The sequence below is a fragment of the Bombina bombina genome, chromosome 4 (assembly GCF_027579735.1).
Source record: "Bombina bombina isolate aBomBom1 chromosome 4, aBomBom1.pri, whole genome shotgun sequence".
Lineage (NCBI taxonomy): Eukaryota > Metazoa > Chordata > Amphibia > Anura > Bombinatoridae > Bombina > Bombina bombina.
The window spans coordinates 1,211,048,733-1,211,066,624 of record NC_069502.1 but is presented as its reverse complement, the minus strand read 5'-3'; the positions used below and the strand labels follow the sequence as shown (position 1 = coordinate 1,211,066,624).

The following is a 17,892-nucleotide window of genomic DNA, read 5'->3' as shown; positions in this document are numbered from 1 at the left end:
AGTTCTGTTTTTAATGGCTATTTCCTCGGCTCGAAGAGTCTCTGAGTTATCAGCCTTACATTGTGATTCTCCTTATCTGATTTTTCACTCAGACAAGGTAGTTCTGCGTACTAAACCTGGGTTCTTACCTAAGGTAGTCACTAACAGGAATATCAATCAAGAGATTGTTGTTCCATCCTTGTGTCCAAATCCTTCTTCAAAGAAGGAACGTCTTCTACACAATCTGGATGTAGTTCGTGCCCTCAAGTTCTACTTGCAGGCAACTAAAGATTTTCGCCAAACTTCTTCCCTGTTTGTCGTTTATTCTGGACAGAGGAGAGGTCAAAAAGCTTCTGCTACCTCTCTCTCTTTTTGGCTTCGTAGCATAATACGTTTAGCCTATGAGACTGCTGGACAGCAGCCTCCTGAAAGAATTACAGCTCACTCCACTAGAGCTGTGGCTTCCACTTGGGCCTTTAAGAATGAGGCCTCTGTTGAACAGATTTGCAAGGCTGCAACTTGGTCTTCGCTTCATACTTTTTCCAAATTTTACAAATTTGACACTTTTGCTTCTTCGGAGGCTATTTTTGGGAGAAAGGTTCTTCAGGCAGTGGTTCCTTCTGTATAATGAGCCTGCCTATCCCTCCCGTCATCCGTGTACTTTTGCTTTGGTATTGGTATCCCAGAAGTAATGATGACCCGTGGACTGATCACACATAACAGAAGAAAACATAATTTATGCTTACCTGATAAATTCCTTTCTTCTGTTGTGTGATCAGTCCACGGCCCGCCCTGTTTTAAGGCAGGTAAATATTTTTTAAATTATACTCCAGTCACCACTTCACCCTTGGTTACTCCTTTCTCGTTGATTCTTGGTCGAATGACTGGGACTGACGTAGAGGGGAGGAGCTATATGCAGCTCTGCTGGGTGAATCCTCTTGCATTTCCTGTTGGGGAGGAGTTATATCCCAGAAGTAATGATGACCCGTGGACTGATCACACAACAGAAGAAAGGAATTTATCAGGTAAGCATAAATTATGTTTTTAAATGTATTAACCCCTAATCTGCCGCTTCCGGCATAGCCGCCACTACATTTTTTTTATTATCCCCTATTTCGCAGCTCCCCGACATCATCACCACTATGCTAAAGTTATTACCGCCTAAACCGCTGCCCTCCCGCATCGCAGACACTATTTAAATATTATTAACCCCTAATCTGCCGTCCGCCCACATCGACCCAGCTATACAAAGTTATTAAGCCTTAAACCGCAAGCCACTATAATAAACCTATTAACCCCTAAACCGAAAGCCCCCCAACAACGAAATATTCTAAATAAAACTATTAACCCCTAAACCGAAATCCCCCCCCCACATCGCAATAAACTAATTTTAAACTAGTAACCCCTAAACCTAAAGCCACCCTAACTTTATATTAAAATTACAATTTCCCTATCTTAAATTAAATTTAAACTTACCTGTCAAATAAAAAAAAACCTAAGTTTAAACTAACAATTAAACTAATATAATTATTAAACTAAAATTAAACTAACTACCAATTAAATAAAACTAAACTGCACATTAAAAAAATCCTAACACTACTCTAAAAATTACAAAGTATCTCATTACAAAAAAAATACTAAGTTACAAAAAATAAAAAACGAAATTATCCAAAATAAAAAAGAATTACACCTAATCTTATTGCCCTATCAAAATAAAAAAGAATTACACCTAATCTTATTGCCCTATCAAAATAAAAAAGAATTACACCTAATCTTATTGCCCTATCAAAATAAAAAAGAATTACACCTAATCTTATTGCCCTATTAAAATAAAAAAGCCCGCCCAAAAAAAAAAAAAAAAAAGCCTACAATAAACTACCAATGGCCCTTAAAAGGGCCTTTTGTGGTGCATTGCCCCAAAGATATCAGCTCTTTTACCTGTAGAAAAAAAACACAAAAAACCCCAACAGTAAAACCCACCACCCAGGGCCGGACTGAGACCAAAAATAGGCCCAGGCATTTTAAGGCAAAGCAGCCCACTCCCCCCCCCCCCCCCGTTTCTTATTTAACCGTATACCGAATATGACAAGTATAATATATATATTTTGTGAATATATGAAAAAAAACTAAAATATAAAAAAAACAACAAAAACAATACAAATTTGCATATTTTTAATGAAAAACACAAAGTGTTCATTTGTAAACACAAGACATATTCAATAAACTAATTATTTAGTGCACATAACTCTCAGTATTCAAGCTCAGAGACCTGGCGGTGGTGTGTGTTGTGTCTGTATAGATTTAATAAGCGTCATAGAAGCCCCTGCTGACTCTGAGACTGTGTGGGGTTTGAAAACTAGTTCACAGGGCCTCAGAGCATATGTGCGTATGCTGCTAAAGACCAGCAATAACTTACTAAAAGCATTTTTGCTAATGGAATTATATTACAAAAATACTGCTATTTAAAATTAAAATACACCCATGCACATATCAATTTTGACCTTTCCTTCCCTTAAAGGCAACCTTAGATAAAGCATACCAAACTTATATATAAAATATTAATAGGATAAGAGAGTTGCTGTAACCAAACGTGAATACAATTGGAATATTTGTGAATAGTTATACCAATTATAATCACTATCAGATATGTCAGGGACCTGAAAAGCTGACTTAAAATATGTCAACATGAATTTAATGGGACAATTTACTCATAAAATGTCTCCCCTTTAATTTGTTCCCAATGATCCACTTTACCTGCTGGAGTGTATTAAATTAGTTACAAATATTTCCAATAGCCTTATATTAGCATTTTAAATAGTTTATTTAGCCTGTGGTATCCCCACCCATCCTGAAAGTTTTTGGTCTCGAGGCCAAGCTGTGTTAACATCCAGTAGAAGAAATTACACTCCCAGTGGGTTATAGAAGAGATAAGGTAATACAATGTTAATTTTCCATTGTTCTCTCCAAGTACTGATGATTGGTTTATGGACAGATATAAGATAAAGAAGCAGGTATATGTACACAATGTGATAATGTAATGAGATCTGATTATACCTACAGATATAAGATAAATACACATGTATATGTACACAATGTGATAAAGTAATGAGATCTGATTATACCTACAAGCTCAACCCAATTTATTAGGTTGTGGCTTCAAAAGACAAAATCAGCTAATCCATATACACAAATAAGCCTTAAAAAAACAAATCTCATACATTTTATATTTTGCAACTGGAAAAATAAGTAATTGGAAACACATTAAGAGAAAAACTATTTTATAGTATACTGCCCCTTTAAATACAAATCTTTAGAATGAAAAGGTGATATATTGAAAACTCAATAATAGTTAATAGTTGAAAATAAGTAGGGGTTAAGGTTAGGGTTAGGGTTATGGCTAGTTTTGGAATTAGGGTAAGAACCAGGATTAGGATTGGTGTATGGGGTTAGGTTTATGGCTAGGGTTGGAATCTGGGTAAGCACCAGGGGATTAGTGTATAGGGTTAGGGTTATGGCTAGGATTGGAATTAGGGTAAACGCCAGGGGATTAGTGTATGGTGTTAGGGTTATGGCTAGAGTTGGAATTAGGGTAAGTACCAGGGGATTAGTGTATGGGGTTAGGTTTAGGGTTATGGTTGGAATTAGGGTAAGAACTAGGGTTAGGATTAGTGTATGAGTTCAGGTTTAGGGTAATGGCTAGGGTTGGAATAAGGGTAAGCACTAGGGGATTAGTGTATGGGGTTATGGTTATAGTTGGTATTAGGGTAAGAACCAGGATTAGGATTGGTGTATGGGGTTAGGTTTATGGCTAGGGTTGGAATCTGGGTAAGAACCAGGGTTAGGATTAGTGTTTAGGGTTAGGGTTATGGCTAGGGTTGAAATTAGGGTAAGAACCAGGGGATTAGTGTATAGGGTTAGGGTTATGGCTAGGATTGGAATTAGGGTAAACACCAGGGGATTAGTGTATGGTGTTAGGGTTATGGCTAGGTTTGGAATTAGGGTAAGCACCAGGGGATTAGTGTATGGGGTTAGGTTTAGGGTTATGGTTGGAATTAGGGTAAGAACTAGGGTTAGGATTAGTGTATGAGTTTAGGTTTAGGGTAATGGCTAGGGTTGGAATAAGGGTAAGCACTAGGGGATTAGTGTATGGGGTTAGGGTTATAGTTGGAATTAGGGTAAGAACCAGGGTTAGGATTAGTGTAGGCTAAGGTTTAGGGTAATGGCTAGGGATGGAATTAGGGTAAGGATTAGGTTTAGGGTAATGGCTAGTGTTGGAATTAGGGTAAGGTTTAGGGTTATAGCTAGGGATGGAAATAGTGCTTTCTGTTTGTTGCCATTGCCAATGGGAAAAGGCGCTATGAAGGTAGTAAAAGAGCCCAATATGCACTAGTTACATTGTGGCTGTGGTATTCATTGACACATACCCACAAAATAAATACAGTGCAGTCAAGTAATTTTAAACCCCAAATGTCAATATAAACTGTAAAAGAAAAAACAAAAAAACAAATAAAACCATTTAAATAACACTTCCACTAAACTTTCATTTTGTAATTTGCCTACCTGAAATTCCGATTTCAAGAAGTAATGAGCCTCTGAAAATTGTGGTTCCCCACCCCCAGTAAACTTAAGCTTGAGTGTGCAGGCAGCCTCTATTCCCTCCTGTGCGCGGCTACACTTGGAGAATTCGGGAAGTGATGAGGGAGCGGGAGGTCACGTTCTCCCTTTTTAGTTCCGGCCAGTAGCCAGCAGCAGGCCAGCACAGATCTCGGAGGCCTCTGCTGCTCCTCCCACCCGACCCATGGCCACCCGCATCATTAGCACTGCAGCATGGCATGTCTCACTCGTGGTCCTCCACCCACCCTTGGCCGCTGGTGCCCACATCAGTAGTACTGTAGCAGCATGTCTCTTGCATACAGCGGCCGTCCGTGAGGCAAAATTGTAAGCAGTTGCTCTTAGTCTCACGACTGCTGTATGTAAGTCTGGAGTGTCTGTGTCCCTGCTCCTTATAAGGCGGTATGGCCGTTTAACAGTGCTGCAAAATTTACAAATAATATGTGAAAAGTATTATTTGTAAATTTTGCAGCACTGTTAAACGGCCATACCGCCTTATAAGGAGCAGGGGACACAGACACTCCAGACTTACATACAGCGGCCGTGAGACTGAGAGCATCTGCTTGCAATTTTGCCTCATGGGCGGCCGCTGTATGCAAGACACATGCTGCTACAGTACTACTGATGCGGGCGCCAGCAGCCAAGGGTGGGAGGAGGACCGTGAGTGATCAGCGGACACAGTCTGCAGAGACAGACTTACATACAGCGGTAACAGCGGCCGTGAGACTGAGAGCATCTGCTTACTTGCAATTTTGTCTCATGGCCGCTGTATGCAAGAGAAAAAAATTTGGGGCACGCACTATGAGTGGTAATAGTGGGAGGGGCTAAGATAACCGGCGGCCCACCGGGCAAATGCCCGGTATGCCCTATGGTCAGTCTGGGCCTGCCACCACCCAACCAACCGCCAAAATAAAAAACCTAATTCTAAAAAAACCTAAGATACTCATTGCCCTGACAAGGGCATTTGTATGGGCATTGCCCTTTAAAGAGCATTTAGCTCTTTTACTGCCCAGACCCTAAACTAAAAAATAAAACCCACCCAATAAACCCTTAAAAAAGCCTAACACTAACCCCCTGACGATCCACAGTTTTTAAAGTCCGGCTTGAATGATCTTCATCCTGGAGTTGAAGTCCTAATCCAGGTGAAGAGTCTTCATCCTATCTTAGGTTTTATTTCACAGGTAAGTATTTAGTTTTAAATAGGTATTATTTAGTTAATAATAGTAACTTTAATTTAGATCTTATTTCATTATGTTAAAGTTAGGGGGTTAGGTTTAGGGGTTAATTTAGTTTATTTTAGGTTGTTGGGATGTGGGGGGCTGGCAGTTTAGGGGTTAATAGGTTTATTTAGTTAATAATTGTAAATTTAATTTAGATCTATTTTAATTATGTTAAAGTTGGGGTGTGTTAGGGTTACATTAGGGTTAGGGGTTAATAGTTTAATTTAGGTTGTTGCGATGTGGGGGGCTGGCGGTTTAGGGGTTAATAGGTTTATTTAGTGGTAGTGATGTGGGAGGCCAGAGGTTTAGAGGTTAATAGCTTTATTTAGGTGGCGGCGATATCGGCGGAATAGGGGTTAATAACTTTAATATAGTTGTGGCGATGTTGGGGTGCGGCGGATAAGGGGTTAATAACTTAAGTATAGTGGCGGCGATATCGGGAGCGGCATATTAGGGGTTAATAACTTTAGGCAGGAGTCGGGGGCAACAGATTAGGGGTGTTTAGACTCAGGGTTTATGTTAGGGTGTTAGGTTTAAATTGTCTTTTCTTTTTCCCCATAGACATCAATGGGGCTGCGTTACTGAGCTTTTGTTTCCGCAATCGCAGGTGTTAGACTTTTTTTTTTGCCGGCTCTCCCTATTGATGTCTATGGGGAAAGCGTGCACGTGCACGTCAAAACACTGTTTGTTTTGTGTGCGGTATGGAGCTTAATATCTTCATATCGCCCGCGCAAGAAGTGTTTTTCAAAACTTGTAATGGCAGCGCTATAGGGGGTTAAATAACACCACTTTTGTTGCGTTCTTTACTTTCCCTATAGCGCTCAAAACTCGTAATCTAGGTGAATGTGTGCTAACAAAATATCACGACAGTGTTAACGTATTCACCCCATAGAAGTCATTGGAGAGTACAAACTGAATAACCTAACACCTATACTTGCTTGATAACCTGACAGGAGAATATAGGAATGTAAAATATGCGTAACGTGCATTGTAGTTTGCAATTTAGGACTAATGTGATAGGGTTAGGGCACATGAAGAATTGCTATCTTCAAAGCATGTTATTGTTATATTAAATATTTTTTTGAATTAAATAAAATGATTATACATACTGTAAAATGTTCTAAATGATCAATAGAATATATATTTTTGTGTGTAACACAGACCCCTCTTGTATTACGTTGCAGGCTCGGCCCTGAATGACTCTCCTGCTGGACTCGCTGCCTATATTCTAGAGAAGTTCTCCACGTGGACAGACTCAAGCTTCCGGGAACTTGAGGATGGAGGTCTTGAAAGGTCGGTTTTCATGATAAACCCTCCTGGTCAGAACCATTTGTTTGTGAAAATGATTCCCTGTGAAATCTGGCACTTTGTACCACCGTTTCTAAGTGAAGAATTACAAACTGACATGTTTTGCTTAATGTACGGTTGTCGCTCACTGACTTCTGGTTCGTTTAACCCTTTGAGCACATTACAGCTGTCTGATTGGCAGACTGCGCTGTATAATTATGCCACTAACCTAACAGTTTCCAGTTCCAATGATCACTGCCCTGTGAAAGTGTCAGGTTTGAGGGACGGTGCAATCTGTTTGTTTTTCTGCTGAAAAACTGGATATCACATTTTCATAAAACTAATTGTAACAAATATTGCTGTACAGATATTTTGCCAGATTTGCTTGGATGAAACAGCTTAATATAAAGCAGGTGTGCTTGTTCACACCTAAAAGGTAACAGCACATACTTCTACAGTATGTTGTGCTTTATGGTTGCTCAGTGCTTTCCCCCGTCCCCATCATGTTAATCACGTGTAAATCCTACTTCACCGCCCTTTAACTCTCTGACTGCTGGAGAGGCCTGCAGCACATTGCATAGTAACATAGCTGTTCTTTTGGCCAGACAAAGAGTTAAACACTGAAATATGAAAACAAGGTGGCGCTCTAATGGCACAGTATAACCTGTAAATGATTCCTCTCCCAGGCACTTCCACATCCACTCAGGACAAATACTGACAAGTGTGGAGCACTAAGAAATAGTTCTAACAACGCAAATTCAGTTTAATGAGCCCCCCCCCAACATACTCTAAATTCTAGCAACCCTTTTAATGCTATGTGTTTATCGCCTGCAAAAGGGTTTAACAGACAGTATAAGTACTGCTTGGGACCCACAGAGCACTACTGTTCCTGAGTAGAAACTGCCATTGGCCCAATGAGCAGTGCTAGTCACACAGCTAGGTCACTAGTCTTAACATGACATGCTCAAATGAATTATAAAATTGAATTTTTCTGCTATAATGGACCTTTAATCAGCCTCGCTCTCATCTGTTCAGGAAACACCTCTCAGAAGTACAATATCTCATGATGTGTTTCTTTAAAGCCAATAATTTAACATAAAGAAGCCCCAGGGCAGTACTGTGCATGAGTACTCACCATCTGACCTCCAGTCCTGCTAATGATTGTTGTTCTCCTTATACAGGAAATACACCATGGATCATCTCCTTACCAATGTCCTGATCTACTGGCTAACCGGATCCATCACATCCTCTATGAGGTTCTACAAAGAGAACATAGTACGGGGTATGGGTGACACTCCACAAGCCAAGTAAGTGACATGATAAAGGTTTTGTGTGTACTAAAGGTTGTATGGTCAAGAAAAAAAGAAACCTGAACCTCGTACAACAAAAGGAAACCTGAGGGACACCGTAGAATTGTGTTTGTTATTTGGTACTATGCAGAAGCCACTGACCAACTGGCCAACTTCATTCTGTTTAAAATGATCCTCCTAAGCATCTGTAATCTATATGTAACATAGCTAAAAGCATATATAGGTATGCCGGATCCCTATATGCTGTAAAGATACATATAAATTGGCACTTTAATTATTTAACCTTCTTGAAAATGTAAAATTGCCCTATACATAATTCTTTCACTGCTTCACATCCTTATGCTAGAGCCTTTACTTATTTTTTGGATTCAGTTTTAGTGTTTTTCTGTGAAGTAACCACACAAATCACATCTTGTTTTTTTTCAGCAGATCAAGAAATGTTAGTAAATCACTAGAGTATATGGGAAAATACACCATACTAAATGATATGTATATAAAGCATACATGGTAAACGACATCAGTCGTCCATTTCATAAACGATGTAGGGTGTAACCTGCTATACAACAACATTTCTAACTGAAAATTAGATGAAAAGATCTATTATTTTTTGCCACTTTATAAACTTTATATAATACTGTAATTTAGAAATAAAATGTCTAATCATAAAAATATCAGATTTGACATCTTTTGACTCATTTTTACAATCTATAAATTCTCCTAACACCCAGTCAAAAATAAACTACTTGCACCAAATATCCTATAAAGATGATATCTATTTTTTTAAACAATTCTCTCAAGTGTCTTTTTCTGTCATCAGGGGACAATAAGGACCTCTTTAGATTTGCCAGAACTTCCAAAATAGGACCAGCTCTGTGGGTATTTGTCATTGGCAGATAGATGGACCCAGGACTTCTCATTTGAAGCATCAACATTTCTGCTTTCATATAAAAGGTTTCATACCTGCTATGAATTTTGGGTACAAAAGAAGGATGCCCCCTACTGATATTCTATGTGTCTCTGTCATGTGATCACTGTTGTCAGCTTAAAGCCATCTAGCTATGCTATAGGGTCCCTTTCAGAGCACCATAAAAGTCCTCTAGTAGATAGGGTATTGCTATTTATATCCACCTGCTACCAAGGTAGGCACAAGACTCCTCATATTGTGTTTATATGTTGTATGGTGTCTAGGTAGGTAATTGCCACTTTTATTATTATTTAATTAGGATTAAAGACCTTTTTTTTTTTTTTTTGCTGGATTTGGAAATACAGTATGATGTAGCCTAATGTTAAATAGAAAGGTACATGCTTAAAACTGTGCACACAGCTTGTATATAAAACACACAGAAAACGGAAGTGCAATATAATAAGCACTAAGGTTTCTGTATAGACACAGCAACCATGACAGTAATGCAGTAACTACTCTGATTGCATTGATACAATAACAGAGGAGACCACAAACCATTTAGAGCTCTGTGTGTTTGTTAGAATACTGACGTATTCTGTTCCAGTGCTACGCTTTGTATAACAGCTGCCTTCCTACTACCTACCTAACTGGGTGTCTCTGATTTACAGGACTGGAGTGTACGTCCCCACAGGTATCGCTGCTTTCCCGTGTGATATAATGCACGTTCCCCAGTCGTGGATTAAAATGAAATACAAGAACATTGTCACATACACCTTTATGCCGAGCGGAGGTCACTTTGCTTCTTTCGAGGAACCTGGGTTACTGGCAAAAGATATCCAGCACTTTGTGTCCCGTGTAGAGAAGAAATGAGATGGATCAGCCTCAGCTGTTTATATACGTACGAGCTGATAATTATGACTACTTGGTTTGTGATTGGTTGTGCAGAAACAGAGAAGCCCTGAGCTTGTAGCACATTTAAAGGGATACTATAAGGTAAATTGTTAGAAGATGTCACTTGTACATTACTGACCCTAGCCTACTCGGTGCTTAACCCCGGCAATTGGTTAAACAAGCATTGTAATCATCTAGCAGGAAATGGCTGATGATTGGCGGCTCTCTGCTACTGCCTGATTGACCATGTTCTGCTGGGAGCTGTAATCCTTTCAGCTCCTGAGGTGGAATTTACCTATGCCTTTAACCCTTTACATGGGTTAAACATTGTAAGCTCAGGTCAGTATTGCAAACATTACAAGCACTTAAAATTTAGCGTTTTATTTTTGTATTAAATGGTTACTTTAATCTGTTCTTTTCCAATACCACTATTTTGTATTCTTAAAAAAAGTTTGACTTCACTGATTTCTTTATTTTGCTTTTTGATTATTATTAACATTCTATTAAAATATTTCTACAAAATGGCCATAAAGATTGTTTGTTGTTATTTAGAGATAAATTAAGAGAGTGCATCATATCTGCCTAGCTGGGTCATCATCCGTGCAGACCATAGAGTCCTCTCACCAACAGAGTAACAGTGCTGACAAATGTATTTACAGTATAGGAGCTAGTTAAATTACTGAGGAGAAAATGATAATTATTAATAGACATATCTAGATTAATCTAGTAATCTGCCAGAATGACAATGCTATGAGCCAGGGGGCACTTTTTGTCAAGCCCTGAAATAGAGAGATATTTTTCCAAACCTCCATCACCTACCAAATATTTTGTATTTTGTACCAAAGCTCCCTAGAAACCAAAGCTTGCGTTTTTCACGTTCATATTAATAACTGAAATGCAAGAGGTTTGTTGTTTCTGAGCTTTTCTAATTGCTTATACAAGACCCAGTCACCTATTGTGAGGATACTTAAAAGCCAATAGTCAAATTTCTTAAAGGGTCATGAAACCCAAACTATCGGCTAGATTACGAGTTTTTGTCGGTAAGGCTGTGCGGTGCTAACGAGCAGTTTAAGCTCACCGCTCACCTACAGACAACGCTGATATTACGGGTTTTTACAAACCCGGCGTTAGCCGCAGAAAAGTGAGCAGAGAGCAAAATTTAGCTCCACATCTCACCTCAATACCAGCGCTGCTTACAGTAGCGGTGAGCTGGCTAAACGTGCATAATTTCCCCATAGGAATCAATGGGGGAGAACCGGCTGAAAAAAAAAAAAAGAAGCAGCATTTATCTCCTAACGCAGCCCCATTGATTCCTATGGGGAAATACTTTTTTTTTTTTTTTAAATAGTTTTTTATTTGATTTAAAAGAAAAAGATAACAATTGGGGTCACGCAGGACCCCTGCACAAATATCTGTAAACATAAAGTACATACACATATATCCAGGGAGGAATAGCGTACATCAGACACATAAGAAAATAACATTATATAAATCATAGTTCCATACCCAAAGACTAAGCAACAAAATTCAAATCGGTGAGAACACATATTTATAAAATAAGAAAGATTGAGGCGAAAGTAGTCCGCCTAGTTGGAACCCTAGAGTGGGCTCTGCTTTAGGGGGGGGGAGGGGAGGTGGGCTAATGCTAGGTATCTCATATCTATAAACATAAGGGTTGATAGGCTGAACAGAATATAAAAGGTAAAGATAGGTGTTGCTTGCTCTAGGAATAAAATATTGTCCATAGCTTTCTTTAAAACTAAGACGCATAACAAGAACTTGGGCATCCTGCAAGGCTGAGAGCCCTTCTATCGTACTATGGGCCTTAACTGTATAGCATCTCTAGATTACATAGTTTAAGCTAAGATCAGTCTTGAGTGGATGCGTTGTAACACAATGTTCAGCTGCCGTTTACAACTTAGGGATCTCGTGATAATTAACCAAACGTTTGGATGTTCGTGGTTTATGCTTCCTTTACAAGGACTCCCTCAGGGCCTTGGCCACTGGCCCAGAAGGAGAAACAAATACCGTGTAATTGTAACCTTGGACTGTGTAATAATGAATATACTTGTCCCCGCTAAGGGCCCCCTCTCACCCCCAGGGCGGATAGACTCATAAGGATGGTATGACAATATCATTAAAAGTATCGTGCTTATGACCCCCAGTTGGTAGAATTATAATATAGCTGCCATGACATCAATTTCACATATTGATGAAAATATCTCCCCCGAGGCTCTCCCCTAATCCACGGGTAGGAGAAACAGATAAGATGTCCGCAACCTATGTTGGAAATAGCTAACGGCAAACTGCATAGGCAAGACAAACAACAAGATAGAGCAACATCAAGGTCTCACAATAGTGCCATCGGGGATGACCCCAGGTGGCACTATATCATGTTCCTCGGGATACCCCCTATAAGGGAAATGAGGTGACCCAGACTATATTAGTATGCGCTTAAAACACCTATTTTTGGGGCGCTTAGTATGGTGAGCCAGAACATAGAACATGTTAACACTAGCATATTAAAGATGCAACACATTATAAATGAACCGGAGCTATTGGAATCGGCATAGAAGCTAAAGGAAAATTCCCATAGCGAATAATGGCACAGTGAGACAGCATTGGGATAAGGGTTGTGAACAGCAGTAAACATGAAGCATACTTGTAGCGATTATGCAGGTAACATAGATACAAAAACAATGTGAATGATGTGCACAAGACAGAGAATTGTGGATATCAAGATATAGCATTCACGTTTACATGAGCTAAATAGCCAGCACCAGTCTGAAGAGTCAGACTAACTGTATTCCCCCACATTCATAAGCTGCAAGTATATTGACATTGACATTATGCTATCAGTGACTACGAGGCAGTACAGGTTCAGTAATAGGTAAAATACAGCATGCAAAAAAGGGAAAAATCACAAACTATCAGTGAATGGGTTATGGCTAAAGTAAATAAGTCATTACACTTAAAGAGCAGTGATTCAGACCTGTGGTCATCATATTCCTTTATCTCTAGAATTCTTAGAGGTGTAATTGCAAACAAAGGCTTAAGTCTAAAACCCGTAGTTATATCTAATAAATAGAGCAGTCATAAACAAGAGTTCAAGGCTCAAGCCTACAGCTATACTCAGTGAGAAGCCATGAGTCCACTCAGGAGACTGCCTGAACCCACAAAGGATCATACCTTCATCCTATTCCAGTCTTATTATTAGGGCCCCAGGCAGGAGAGAATAAAGAACGCTGCTCTACCAGCACCAGAAACAGCAGCTCTTGTCTCATGTAGGTCGCTTCAATTTTTATTTCAGTCAGCAGTTTCGAGGATAACTGACGCTGAGCCTCTGGCTTCCGCGTGTGGCCCATGGCACATCTCTCTGCCGCAGGCTCACCCGCAGGCCTTTGAGTGAACGGTCTCACCCTTGCATGGACTCGACCCGCAACTCTATTGTTTTGTCCTGCTTGTACCCTCATAGACAACTCACTGTGGGCCAATGTAGATGAAGGTGCTCTCCTCCCAGTGGACCCCCGGCTTTTGGGGTCAAATACAACTCGCTTGCTGGGGCTCTGGGTAGGGAGTTTCCCTCTCCTGTCTTCTTGTAGTGCTGCCGCTGCTGCCCCATCCACTGAGGACCCACGCGTTCGGGAGCGTGTAACTGCATTCACCGCTTCTGTGACCTGGGTTAGCTGTTCCAAAAAAAGTGCCTGAAGGGTCTTGTATGACACACGTGCCATATTTTTAGTTATCAGGGGATGTTCCACTTGCTGTCAATCACAACCCTTTGCAGAAAGGCCGGGTGCCGGTCTCACAAAGGCTCAAACCTCTCACCTTTGAGCCTTTGTTATGCCTTGTGCTGAGACTCTTTAAAAGGGAAGGCTGCGATGGTGCGGTTAAGCCTCAGGAGTTGTGGCGTAGTTACAGATCTGCTATGGCGACTCCATTTCTGTCCCGCCGGGTGTTCAAACAGCTATGGCGATTGCGTTGATAGCTTGTAGGGATAGTTAGCCATCTATTTATCACCTTGTAGCCAGATATTAGCTCCCACAATGTTCAAAGACCTAATTTCTAAGATTTCGCTACCCGGAGCTTCACACTGTTGCGGCCATGTTGGTTGCCGGCCGGCTCCGCCCCCCCGGGGAAATACTTTTTATGTCTACACCTAACACCCTAACATGAACCCCGAGTCTAAACACCCCTAATCTTACACTTATTAACCCCTAATCTGCCGCCCCCAAAATCGCCAACACCTGCTTTATATTATTAACCCATAACCTGTTGCTCCGGACACTGCTGCCACCTATATTATATGTATTAACCCATAATCTGCTGCCCCCAACATCGCTGAACCCTACGTTATATTTATTAACCCCTAATCTTCCATCCCTAACATCGCTGCCACCTACCTACACTTATTAACCCCTAATCTGCCGCCCCCAATGTCGCCGCCACTAAATTAAAGTTATTAACCCCTAAACCTAAGTCTAACCCTAACCCCCCTTAACTTAAATATAATTTAAAATAATCTAAATAAAATAACTACAATTAACTAAATTATTCCATATTTAAAACTAAATACTTACCTATAAAATAAACCCTAAGCTAGCTACAATATAACTAATAGTTACATTGTATCTAGCTTAGGATTTATTTTTATTTTACAGGCAAGTTTGTATTTATTTTAACTAGGTACAATAGTTATTAAATAGCTATTAACTATTTAATAGCTACCTAGCTAAAATAAATACAAATATACCTATAAAATAATATGTAACATAAGTTACAATTACACCTAACACTACACTATCATTAAATTAATTCCCTACATTAACTACAATTAAATAGAATTAAATACAATTATCTAAAGTACGAAAAAAACAATCACTAAATTACAGAAAATAATACAATAATTACACCTAATCTAATCCCCCAAATAAAATAAAAAAAGCCCTACCCTATACTAAACTAGAAATAGCCCTTAAAAGGGCTTTTTGAGGGTCATTGCCCCAAAGTAATCAGCTCTTTTACCTGTAAAAAAAAAGTACAAAACCCCCCCAACATTAAAACCCACCACCACACAACCAACCCTACTCTAAAACCCACCCAATCCCCCCTTAATAAAACCTAACAATAACCCCTTGAAGATCACCCTACCTTGAGAAGTCTTCACCCAAGCGGGCAGAAGTCCTCCACGAAGCCGGGCAAAGTGGTCCTCCAGACGGGCAGAAGTCCTCATCGAATCCAGGCAGAAGAGGTCCTCCAGACGGGCAGAAGTCTTCATCCAGGCGGCATCTTCTATCTTCATCCATCCGGTGCGGAGCGGCTCAATTTTCAAGACATACGACGCGGAGCATCCTCTTCAAACGACATCCAACTGAAGAATGAAGGTTCCTTTAAATGACGTCATCCAAGATGGCGTCCCTTCAATTCCGATTGGCTGATAGAATTTTATCAGCCAATCGGAATTAAGGTAGAAAAAATCCTATTGGCTGATGCAATCAGCCAATAGGATTGAAGTTCAATCCTATTGGCTGATTCAATCAGCCAATAGGATAGAGCTGGCATTCTATTGGCTGATTGGATCAGCCAATATAATGCAAGCTCAATCCTTTTGGATGATTGCATCAGCCAATAGGATTTTTTCTACCTTAATTCCGATTGGCTGATAAAATTCTATCAGCCAATCGGAATTGAAGGGGCGCCATCTTGGATGACGTCATTTAAAAGGAACCTTCATTCTTCAGTTGGACGTTAGTGTTAGGTTTTATTAAGGGGGATTGAGTGGGTTTTAGAGTAGGGTTGGGTGTGTGGCTGGTGGGTTTTAATGTTGGGGGGGTATTGTACTTTTTTTTTTTTACAGGTAAAAGAGCTGATTACTTTGGGGCAATGCCCCGCAAAAAGCCCTTTTAAGGGCTATTCGTAATTTAGTATAGGGTAGGGTTTTTTTTTATTTTGGGGGGCTTTTTTATTTTATTAGGGGGATTAGACTAAGTGTAATTAGTTTAAAAACCTTGTAATTATTTTATTATTTTCTGTAATTTAGTGTTTGTTTTTGTACTTTATTTTATTTAATTGTAATTAATTTAATGTAGGGAATTAATTTAATGATAGTGTAGTGTTAGGTGTAATTGTAATTTATGTTAGGTTTTATTTTACAGGTACTTTTGTATTTATTTTAACTAGGTAGTTATTAAATAGTTAATTACTATTTAATAACTATTTTACCTAGTTAAAATAAATACAAAGTTGCCTTTAAAATAAAAATAATCCCTAAGCTAGCTACAATGTAACTATTAGATATATTGTAGCTAGCTTAGGGTTTATTTTATAGGTATTTAGTAAATACCTTAAATAGGAATAACTTATTTAATTGTAGTAATTTTATTTAGATTTATTTAAATAATATTTAAGTTAGGGGGGTGTTAGGGTTAGACTTAGATTTAGGGGTTAATACATTTAATATAGTGGTGGCGACGTTGGGGGCGGCAGATTAGGGGTTAATAAATGTAGGTAGGTCTCAGGTTTCTTAGGGACTGCAGATTAGGGGTTAATAAAATTTAACTAGTGTTTGCGAGGCGGGAGTGCGGCGGTTTAGGGCTTAATATATTTATTAAAGTGGCGGCGATGTCCGGTTCAGCAGATTAGGGGTTAAAAATTTATTTTAGTGTTTGTGATGTGGGGGGGGCCTCGGTTTAGGGGTTAATAGGTAGTTTATGGGTGTTAGTGTACTTTGTAGCACTTTAGTTAAAGGGACACTGAACCCAAATTTTGTCTTTTGTGATTCAGATAGAGCATGCAATTTTAAGCAACTTTCTAATTTACTCCTATTATCAATTTTTCTTCGTTCTCTTGCTATCTTTATTTGAAAAAGAAGGCATCCTAACTTTTTTATTAGTTCAGAACTCTGGACAGCACTTTTTTACTGGTGGATGAATTTGTCCACCAATCAGCAAGAACAACCCAGGTTGTTCACCAAAAATGGGCCGGCATCTAAACTTACATTCTTGCATTTCAAATAAAGATACCAAGAGAATGAAGAAAATTTGATAATAGGAGTAAATTAGAAAGTTGCTTAAAATTTCATGCTCTATCTGAATCACAAAAGAAAAAAATTGGGTTCAGTGTCCTTTTAAGAGTTTTATGCTACGGCGTTAGACCATAAAACTCTTAACTACTGACTTTCAAATGCGGTACCAGGCTTGACAGAGAGGGTCTACCGCTCACTTGTATGAAGACTCGTAATACCGGCGTTGGGAAAATCCCATGGAAAATATGACGTAAGTGGATTTGCGGTATTTTAGAGTCGCGAAAAAAAAGTGAGCGGTACACCTGTACCTGCAAGACTCGTAATACCAGCGGGTGTTAAAAAGCAGCGTTGGGACCTCTCAACGCTGCTTTTTAAACCTAATGCAAGACTCGTAATCTAGGTGTAAGTTTTTAATAATAGAGCGTGCAAATTGTCAAATTTACTTTATTTTGTTTCCTTTGTTGAAGAGCATACCTAGGTAGGCTGAGGAGCTTGCATGATTGGAACACTATATGGCAGCAATTTTGCAACAATGCTTTTAACAATTTACTGCTACTGTCAAGTACTTCAACTGCTGCCCAACAGTGCTCCAGACATGCAAGCTCATGAAAAAACATTTAGGTTTCATGTCCCTTTAAGAAACAGGGTAGGCAAACACAATTTACC

At 39.4% G+C, this 17,892-nt stretch overlaps 1 protein-coding gene across 2 annotated transcripts in view; it reads left to right on the top strand.

Moving 5' to 3' along the window:
* LOC128658189 (epoxide hydrolase 1) overlaps positions 1-10,734 on the top strand; it is an 86,530-nt gene extending 75,796 nt beyond the window's left edge. For both annotated transcript variants that reach the window (XM_053712709.1, XM_053712710.1), the window contains exons 8-10: positions 6,995-7,103; positions 8,279-8,404; positions 9,980-10,734. In XM_053712709.1, the coding sequence (XP_053568684.1) occupies positions 6,995-7,103; positions 8,279-8,404; positions 9,980-10,181 (437 nt within the window). In that variant the 3' untranslated portion in view covers positions 10,182-10,734. The remainder of the gene's footprint in view (positions 1-6,994; positions 7,104-8,278; positions 8,405-9,979) is intronic.
* The last annotated feature ends 7,158 nt before the right edge of the window (positions 10,735-17,892 follow it).